We start from the raw sequence: 9954 nt of genomic DNA, 5'->3' as shown, positions 1-9954 counted from the left end.
TGATGGAGATGATGATGATGATGATGATGATGATGGTGATGATGATGATGGTGATGATGATGGTGATGATGATGGTGATGGTGATGATGATGATGATGTTTATGATGTTTATGATGGTGATGATGAAGGTGAGAGGTGACTGGGTAATCTGAGCCCAGGCTAATGAAAACACTCTGAATCTCCTGAATCAGCTGATTGTGGCTGATGAAGAGGAGGAGGAAGAGAGGAGGAGTCCACACCCCGCTGCTCCTTTCTTCCTGCTCATCCATGCGTGATGGAATTCCTGCTCGGCTCTGAGCGCTGGAGTGGAAGGCGACGCTTCGCTGAGTGCTCCGCTCCACAAAGACACACGAGGTTCTGACCTCAGCTCAGATCGAGTCGGACCCAGGAGCCCGATCCGTTCCAGTCAGCTGTTCTCCGACCTGATCAGGGATGACGACTCAGATGCTCTGACCCACTTTTATTCCTCCTCTTCCAGGATTCCTGAGTCGGAATCATGTCGTCCTCCTCGGAGCTGCCCTACTTTTGTCCTCGATGTGGTGACAAGTTCCGCTTCTCGTGTGTCCCTGAGCTCCGGGCTCACCTGGTCAGCCAACACACCTACGAGACCCTGTTGGTCCTGTCACAGGTGAGGTCTGGTGGTTTGGAGCTGACAGCGTCGGAACGTTTCAGCTCCAAGTTTAGGATCTGAGTTTAGAAGATGGGAGCAGCTGACCTAGGATGGAGGAATCCATGCTCCTACTAAGGCTGCCATCTTCAGACAGGAGCCTAAGCCCCCCCACCCCACAGACATCAGAACCTCTACCAGAACCAACATTAACTCTGTCTCTCATTTCAGACTCGAGTCAGAAGCTCCAGACCCGGAGCTCTGCTCCCACTTCCCGGTCCGGCTGTATCCCAGAAGGAGTGCTCCTCTCTGGGCATGGATCCCCGCAGCCTGCCCCTCCCTCTGGCCTGCCTGGACTTTGCCTCCTCCTCCGCCTCCATCCAGATGATCAGGGAGATGTTCAGTCCTCCAGATCAGCTGTCTGCTGTTCCTCCAGGGGACATGTCCACCGCTCTGGCTCTCCCCGGGTCTCTGGACCTGGACTTGGGTCTTCCGGTGCGGATCGGGCTGGAGGAGCTACTGGGGTTGGGACTGGATCATAAAATCGCCCTCGCCTTCGCCGAGGTGGAGGAGAGGGTGAACCGCCGTGTGGGCCGGCTAAAGGAGGAGGTACGGAGGAAGGAGGCGGAGCTTGAACGGGAAAAGCTAAACATGGAACGACTGAGGAGTGAGAAGCAGAAGGTGGAGGAGAGAGCCACCTACCTGTCCAATCAGGTGGGCGGAGCCTAACAGTCCTCTCTTTGCTTTTATCTCCATAAATGAGGCCTAAAGAAGCTGAGTCTGTGATGGAGGTGGCAGGAGAAACTCTGATTTCTGACTCACCTGCAGATATCTGCTGCTGCTGACATGATGGAGCGACTCGAGGACAACCTGAGGGACAAGGACAACGAGCTGAGTGAGCGACAACAGTCAGTATCCAGAAAACCTGCCTTCATCTCTTAGAACCTCACATTAGAGGGGAGGAGCCTCAGCCAGGTGTGCTACGGTGTCCCTGGTAGGACATCTTCAGATTTTCTGCTTAACAGGATCAGGTAAAGTCCCTCGCACACAGGACGCCGTCTTCCTGTGATGTCCTGAACAGGACACCAGATTCTAAAGGTTAAACTTCATTAAACAGAAGATTGAGACGAGCGTCCTCACCTGGCTGCGGGTTAAACGCCGTCTCCTCCTGAATCAGGTCACGCTGTATGGGTCAGAGGTTCTGGTGAAGCTTGGCGCTGAAGGCTGAGACAGAGGACGTGTCCTGATGTGTTAGTCTCACAGAGACACTCCGCTCTGTGGCGTTGTGACGAATGCAGAATGACAGGAAGGCTCAGAGCCCAGAGGCGGTCTGTTCTGGTTAGTCTGGGTCTGTGTCTAGCGTGTGCTGCTGCTGTTTTACAGAGACATGGCCGACATCGAGATGTTTCTGAGGACAACGGCAGAGAAAGAAGCTGAAGCCAAATCCAGACTACAGGTGAGTTTAACCACTCCCCTGAATCCTGATTTAAGGTAAACGTTTCAGATCCTCTGTGAATACCTGTGTGTACACCTGTATGTACTAGTGTGTAACTGTATGTACTAGAGTGTATACCTGTGTGTGTATACCTGTATGTACTAGTGTGTATACCTGTTTATACAAATGTGTATACCTCTCTCTGTGTGTGTGTGTGTGTGTATACCTGTTTATACAAATGTGTATACCTGTATGTATTAGTGTGTATACCTGTTTATACAAATGTGTATACCTGTGTGAGTATATACCTGTTTATACAAGTGTGTATACCTGTATGTACTAGTGTGTATACCTGTTTATACATATGTGTATATCTGTGTGTGTGTATATACCTGTATGCACTAGTGTGTATACCTGTGTGTACTAATGTGTATACCTGTTCATACAAGTGTGTATACCTGTGTGTGTGTGTGTACCTGTTTATACAAGTGTGTATACCTGTATGTACTAGTGTGTGTATACCTGTTTATACAAGTGTGTATACAAGTGTGTATACCTGTGTGTACTAGTGTGTATACCTGTGTGTACCTGTTTATACAAGTGTGTATACCTGTGTGTGTGTGTGTGTGTGTGTACCTGTTTATACAAGTGTGTATACCTGTGTGTGTACCTGTTTATACAAGTGTGTATACCTGTATGTACTAGTGAGTATAAATGTTTATACAAGTATGTATACCTGTATGTACTAGTGCATATACCTGTTTATACAAGTGTGTAAACCTGTGTGTGTGTACCTGTTTATACAAGTGTGTATACCTGTATGTACTAGTGTGTGTATACCTGTTTATACAAGTGTGTACTAGTGTGTATACCTGTGTGTACCTGTTTATACAAGTGTGTATACCTGTGTGTGTGTGTGTGTGTACCTGTTTATACAAATGTGTATACCTGTATGTATTAGTGTGTATACCTGTTTATACAAATGTGTATACCTGTGTGAGTATATACCTGTTTATACAAGTGTGTATACCTGTATGTACTAGTGTGTATACCTGTTTATACATATGTGTACATCTGTGTGTGTGTATATACCTGTATGCACTAGTGTGTATACCTGTGTGTACTAATGTGTATACCTGTTCATACAAGTGTGTATACCTGTGTGTGTGTGTGTACCTGTTTATACAAGTGTGTATACCTGTATGTACTAGTGTGTGTATACCTGTTTATACAAGTGTGTATACAAGTGTGTATACCTGTGTGTACCTGTTTATACAAGTGTGTATACCTGTGTGTGTACCTGTTTATACAAGTGTGTATACCTGTATGTACTAGTGAGTATAAATGTTTATACAAGTATGTATACCTGTATGTACTAGTGCATATACCTGTTTATACAAGTGTGTAAACCTGTGTGTGTGTGTACCTGTTTATACAAGTGTGTATACCTGTATGTACTAGTGTGTGTATACCTGTTTATACAAGTGTGTACTAGTGTGTATACCTGTGTGTACCTGTTTATACAAGTGTGTATACCTGTGTGTGTGTGTGTGTGTGTATACCTGTTTATACAAGTGTGTATACCTGTGTGTGTACCTGTTTATACAAGTGTGTATACCTGTATGTACTAGTGAGTATAAATGTTTATACAAGTATGTATACCTGTATGTACTAGTGCATATACCTGTTTATACAAGTGTGTATACCTGTGTGTGTACCTGTTTATACAAGTGTGTATACCTGTGTGTGTATACCTGTGTGTGTACCTGTTTACACAAGTGTGTATACCTGTATGTACTAGTGTTTATACCTGTTTATACAAGTATGTATGCCTGTATGTACTAATATGTATACCTGTTTATGCAAGTTTGCATACCTGTGTGTGTGTGTGTGTATACCTGTTTTTACAAGTGTGTATACCTGTGTGTGTTTATACCTGTGTGTACTAGTGTGTATACCTGTTTATGCAAGTTTGTATATCTTTGTGTGTGTAGCTGTTTGTACTAGTGTGTTTATCCGTGTGTACTAGTGTGTATACCTGTGTGTGTACCTGTTTACCTGTGGTGATACCTGTTCTGTTACATGTATTTGACAACAGGTGTTCATCGAGACGCTGCTGGAACGGGCTGACCGAGCAGAGAGACAGTTACTGCTGCTGAGTCACCATGACAATGACCTGCACTACGCTGACCCGTACACACACTCACAGGTGTACTCCCCTGTGCCTGGGCGAGGTGGACGCAGTCTGGATGGAAGCACTGATGACATCATCAGCAACAAGATGCTGGAAGCCATCGGCAACAGGGTGGGAACCACATTCAGTGCCCTGGTTTAACATGAACTAAAGATGGCTGCTTCTGTGTTTTTCTCCTCCTCTTCCTCCAGAGGAGCTACAGCATCTCCGGCTCCTGCCGACTAGGAGATCAGCATCCTGCCCACCATCGCTACAGGTAACCAGGTTTTGCTGTAATCACCGTGTTTGATCAGGGATTGTCATAATTATTTAGCTTAAATTAAATCTTGTCTTGGCTTAAATAAATAATAAGATCAGAAGAAAACCTCAGGAATCCTGATTTAGAGCAGGAGCCCCTTTGATAGGATGCACAAACACAAATCCTCACCAGCAGAACCAAACCAGTTCCTCTTGCTTTGGTTCTTCCAGCGGTCTGACGGATCAGATGCGGACCTTGTCTTTGGAATCAGGAGTCTGGGATCGTGAGGGGGGGCTGGTCCACCTCCACCCGATGTACTATGCTCCACCCTGGAGCCGGGCGGAGCGAGTCTGGTAAAGGGGTCCTTCTCCTCCATCACCAACCCTGAACCAATCTGAGTCAAAGCGTTGGGTTTCTAAACTCTGTAGAAATAGAAATGTTAATGCTGCTGCCAGTGAGTCGCTGGGGGTTACCATGGTAACCACCAGTCTACCTCATGCTGGTTCTTATTAAACTGCATTTTTATAAAAGTGATTTCCTCGTTAAAGCACCGGGATTTTAAATGTGGACAGATGTGGTGTTTTGGTTTCTCGGGAACTGAGGAGGATCGGATCAGACTTCCTGTTTGGGAGTATTTAAGCACAAACGTGTGTACTTCAGAGATGAGTTTCAGTTAAACTCCTGGTCGTTGTCAGGATGGGAGACGAAGGATGGGGGACAACCTGGAGCAGAAGAAACCTTCGCCACCCCAGCACCGAGGAGGAGGAGAGTTTGTGGAGCAGCGCTGACATGAGGAGGCTCGTCTATGCCAGGACTCACACACCTGGATCAGGTAGCTTCTCTCTGATGTTTGCAGATGATGTCACTTCCTACTGGGGTTTCAGAATAAAAGCACCTTCATGTCATTCTTACGTCATCCCAGACACGCCCTCCTCCACCAGCTCCACCCCTTCTTGTCATCATTGCAACAGACAGCTGGGGGCGGACACCGTAAGAATGAGGGCGTGGCTTTTCTGCGTCCTCCCATATTTGGACGTGCGCTCATTGCTGCGGGCGGCGGAGGTGTGCTCTGATTGGCGGTTTGTTGCCAGGCACCCGGCGGTCTGGACACACCTCCAACTGCAGAACGCCAGAGTGTCGTCTGAGGTGGGTCACAACTCAAACGCTCCCAAACATCAGTCCGGATGCTAACTTTTGGGGGCGGGGTCAGTCTCTGTTTACCTACACTGTTACTATCTAACTATGGTTATGACATCATCATTACCTGGACGGCCCTCATGTACAGAAAACTGAAGGTTTTGTCTGTGTGTGCAGTTCCTGAGCACCCTGTCCCAGTGGTGCACACAAACTCAGTGTGTGGTTCTCAACAACCTAAAGCCTCGAAGCCGCAGAGCCGACGAGACGCCAGAGGATTACCACAAAAACACACGGTGACTTTCCTGGTTTCATCAGAGCTCCACTCCAAAGCTTCCAAACGGTCTTCTGGCTGCTTCCTCTGAGTGTTGCTGAAGATGTTCTGATAAGGAGGTCCTCTGGGTCCAGGTCAAGGTCCTCACAACTCGCAGCAACTCAGAGGGATTATAGCAGTCAGCAAGGCTCAGAGAGGAAAACGCAAAGTGTCCGTATCTGTAAAAGGAAAAGCGTGTGCACGTTGCCATGGAAACACAAAGTGTCCGTATCTGTAAAAGGAAAAGCGTGTGCACGTTGCCATGGAAACAGCATCTCACTACAGCTGTAGTCTGATTGGTCAAGCTACCACTGAGGTTGTGTTGTTGTGTGTCTCTCAGAGGCAGCATGGAGGTGGGGCTGGAGGTGCTGCTGCGGTCAGCAGGGGGCAGCCTCCTCCAGCTCTCCGTCTCTCAGTGTCCTCACATCCTCACGGACCGGACGCTGTGGCTCGTCAGCTGCTATAGCCGGAACCTGCAGACGCTCGTGTACAGGTGAGGCCGCCTCCCTCACCTGACTCCAGATTCACCTGGATTACCGCTCACACACCTGTCTGATCACCTGCAGGAGCTCCTCAGATCCAGTCGGTCACGAGGTTCTCTGGACCCTCGGTGCTGGCTGCAGGAACATCAGCAGCCTGCAGGTGGCACCAGCTCACCCCTGGTGGGTTCTGACACACACACACACACACACACACACACACACACGCACACACACACACACACATGCACACACACACACACACACACCAAGCAATGTGTCTATGGTTACATTGTGATTTCTTAGTAAATAGTATATATTGGTGAGAGATAAACTTTATTGTATTTATCCTAGTGGATCTCTAATTAAACGGGTAAACTAGTAGTAGCACATCCAACGTCAAAGAGAGTAAAAAGTTATTATCAGGAGAGAGAGAATGTTTAAGTGGTTAGCAGCAGTGTGCTAGACGATGGCCCCCTCCATGAGGCCACCACAGCTCAGCAGAACACCATTGTAGTGAGCTTCAGTGGTTTCTGCAGCTCATTCCAGTCGTTGGAAGCAGCAAACTGGAATGAGGAGCGGCCAAAGGAGGTGCGAGCTTTGGGAATAACCTTAGAGATTAAGTTACTGCAACATAAATGTTGCTGGTTGTTGGAAGTGATGAGTAATGAGAGAAGATATGACAGGTTAGGGTAAAACTAACCCGAACCCTAACCGATGTAACATTCTGCAGGAATGGAGGGATGGCCAGTTAACGAGTGAGTACAGATCACAATGATGAGTAGTGAAAGGGGCACCAGTAACCAAACGGGTTGCTGAGTGATAAAAGACATCGAGTTTATGAAGAAGTTTTTAGAAGTAGTTCTATAAATGATGTCACCGTAATCTAAGATGGAAGGATTGTCATGTTGACCAAGGTTTGCTTTGCAGAATGAGTAAAGAATGACCTGTTGCTATAGAAACCCGATTCCAGACTTGACTTTAGAAAGTAATGAATTAATGAGAATGTCAGATGAAAGTGTGCTGTCAAGCCAGATACCCAGATTCTTATAGGAACTGATGAGCTGTGGTTCTGTAACATCCAGGGAAAGAATACTAGGGTGGAAAGTTACGGATGAAGATCATGAACTTTGTTTTACTTGTGTTTAAACGAAGAAGATGGTTGGAGAAGGCATGTTGAAGATGATTAAAGTTGTGCTGCAAGGAGGACAAAGCTGTATTCAAGGAAGAACTGCAGGAATATAAAATGGTGTCATCTGCATATAAATGTATATGAAAACTGTCAACCGCATGAACAATGTTATTAATATAGATTCTGAATTAGGTTGGGCCCAGTGTCGACCCTTGAGGAACACACGTAGATGGAGGTAGAGGAGCAGATTGGTAGCCCTCTGTTCTCACTGGCGTACGGCCTAAGATATAACTTCTGAACCATGCCACGGATGTCTGAAATAGTCCTACATGTTTGAGCCTGCTAAGTAAGATTATGGTCTACAGAGTCAAAGGCTTTAGCCAAGTCAACAAACACAGCTACACAACATTCCTTATTTTCAATGGCACATATGATGTCATTTAGCGCTTAAGGTGTTGCAGAGACACATCCATGGCCAGTTCTGTTAGCTGTTTGTTGGCTAACTTTTCAATGACAACAGCTAACTCACCATCTGACCCCCAGCACACTGAACCACACACGGAACCCAAGGACTTGGTGGGCGGAGCTAAACAGTTGTGTTCTGAGTCCAGGTTAACAGCCCTCGTTAGCTGAAACCCGTTTCTATTCTTAATGTTTTTGTTTGGTGAATTAAATATTACAAACGAAATAAGAGTTTTGCTGCGTCACTGTTTCAGTCAACAGCCGACTCGTTTTGGGACTCGCTGCCTGCAGACGATTGGCCGATGTTGGCCACACCTCCTCTCTCTGAGCGTGGGAGGGGCTGGCTGTAGCTCTCAGGGATTGGTCGCTGTGGGTGAGTGATGATGAGGACGTTTTAGTCCTCTGATAGATGGAGGTTGATGGTGTGTGCTCTGTGTGAAGTGCGGAGCTGCTCTCAGCTGCGGCTGCTGGAGTTGGAGCGCATCGCCGACCTGGGCCTGCAGGAGGCGACAGAGCTCTGCAGATCTGGACTGAGGCGTCTACAGACGCTGATCCTGACCCACACGCCGGTCAGCGGTCAGGCCATCCTGCACTTCCACAGTAAGACCCGCTTCCTGCTGCTTCCCGTGTGGGCACACCTGAGACTCATCACCTGTGCATCTGCGCAGGTGCGTGCAGTGACATCAGGTCCATCGTGGTGGAAGTGTCGGCGTCGGATTACTTTGAAGATCCGGAGACTCAGGAAGCTCGACACCTGTTTGGGGAGATTCTCGGCACTCTGAAGGTAACGAGCTCAGGTGTGAGGTTAGAAACAGAGGAGCCTGCAGGACGGTGGCCCAGGAGGACCAGAAACTGCTGGGCTGGTCCCAACCCGGAGGCTGCTCATGACTGGTTTCTGTGGTTTTACCTGCAGGTTCTTCAGAACCGTCCCGGACTCTCCCACATCCTGCAGGTCAAGGCCGAAGGATTCTTCTGACCTCAAACAAACCGGATCATCGGATTTGACCTCAGAGCCTAAACCTGCTGATACACGAGCACAAAGGGCACACTTCAGCTTCCACGGGTTCTCAGGTGCTACAGCCGGGTCACCGTTTCAGTCAGGTGGTCATCTCTACGGATCTGAAGCAGCTTTACAACCTTCATTCCTGGCAGCTAACTTCTGTCGTGCTAAACGATGCAGGTCCTTTACCTGCTCATGACACAATCGCAATCAGCCAAGCGGTCGCTTGTTTTAACGCACTAAAAAGGTAGAAATAACTAAAATAACTGAATCAGACCTGAAAAGTCTCAGACATGAAGCACGTTCGTCCCAAACTGACATGAGAAACGTGGTTCACAGGTCACCAGGTCCCACAGGAGCTGCGTAAGGAACCCGTACCGCCATCTTGACTCTGGGGTTAGCGCGTCAGAAATCCCTAAAGACTTCGTCTTTGAATCCAAACCTGCAGAGGTTTGACTGATTCTGGCTCGTCCTGCTGAAAACAGGGTTTATAAACGTTTATAAACCCTGAAAACAGGGTTTATAAACGTTTATAAACCCTGAAAACAGGGTTTATAAACGTTTATAACTGGTGTTTGCTGCCTCCCTGACCCTGGCGGGAGTAGTTTAGTAGTCTGGCCCAGTTTTAGTCACTTCACGTGTTTCTTCTCCCACATTAAAGTCATTTAGGATCCAAACTAGATTAACCTTTAGTCTTTATGAAGAATCTTCTGCTCCTAAACCGTTTCCTTATCCTGAACATAAAAGAAAAGCACAAATTTTCTCTTCGGTCGACCTTTAAACTTTAACTTATTTTTACCTCAATTAAGCAAAAAAACTTTAATAAATCCCTCGTTTTACCTCAAGGCTAAAAACGCCCTTCTCTTAAGGTTTTACCTCACACACACACGCACACACACACACACACACACACACACACACACACACACACACACACACACGCGCACACACACACACACA

At 47.2% G+C, this 9954-nt stretch overlaps 1 protein-coding gene across 2 annotated transcripts in view; it reads left to right on the top strand.

Moving 5' to 3' along the window:
* Positions 1 to 9839, top strand: part of LOC107396741 (F-box only protein 41) — a 17923-nt gene extending 8084 nt beyond the window's left edge. Inside the window, exons 2-17 of one of the 2 annotated variants that reach the window (XM_015976574.3) lie at positions 479 to 628; positions 839 to 1321; positions 1436 to 1515; positions 1991 to 2063; positions 4141 to 4347; positions 4428 to 4492; positions 4705 to 4827; positions 5170 to 5306; positions 5397 to 5620; positions 5789 to 5904; positions 6262 to 6414; positions 6488 to 6583; positions 8249 to 8367; positions 8436 to 8594; positions 8663 to 8778; positions 8908 to 9839. In XM_015976574.3, the coding sequence (XP_015832060.3) occupies positions 497 to 628; positions 839 to 1321; positions 1436 to 1515; positions 1991 to 2063; positions 4141 to 4347; positions 4428 to 4492; positions 4705 to 4827; positions 5170 to 5306; positions 5397 to 5620; positions 5789 to 5904; positions 6262 to 6414; positions 6488 to 6583; positions 8249 to 8367; positions 8436 to 8594; positions 8663 to 8778; positions 8908 to 8970 (2346 nt within the window). In that variant the 5' untranslated portion in view covers positions 479 to 496 and the 3' untranslated portion in view covers positions 8971 to 9839. Of the gene's footprint in view, positions 1 to 148; positions 629 to 838; positions 1322 to 1435; positions 1516 to 1990; positions 2064 to 4140; positions 4348 to 4427; positions 4493 to 4704; positions 4828 to 5169; positions 5307 to 5396; positions 5621 to 5788; positions 5905 to 6261; positions 6415 to 6487; positions 6584 to 8248; positions 8368 to 8435; positions 8595 to 8662; positions 8779 to 8907 lie in introns of those variants that run through there. The other variant, XM_070548440.1, reaches the window with a different exon arrangement.
* Positions 9840 to 9954: the final 115 nt, after the last annotated feature.

Source organism: Nothobranchius furzeri, chromosome 2, assembly GCF_043380555.1.
Source record: "Nothobranchius furzeri strain GRZ-AD chromosome 2, NfurGRZ-RIMD1, whole genome shotgun sequence".
NCBI classification, from domain to species: domain Eukaryota; kingdom Metazoa; phylum Chordata; class Actinopteri; order Cyprinodontiformes; family Nothobranchiidae; genus Nothobranchius; species Nothobranchius furzeri.
Note: the sequence above shows the minus strand (reverse complement) of the source record. Positions and strands in the feature narration are given on the sequence as shown.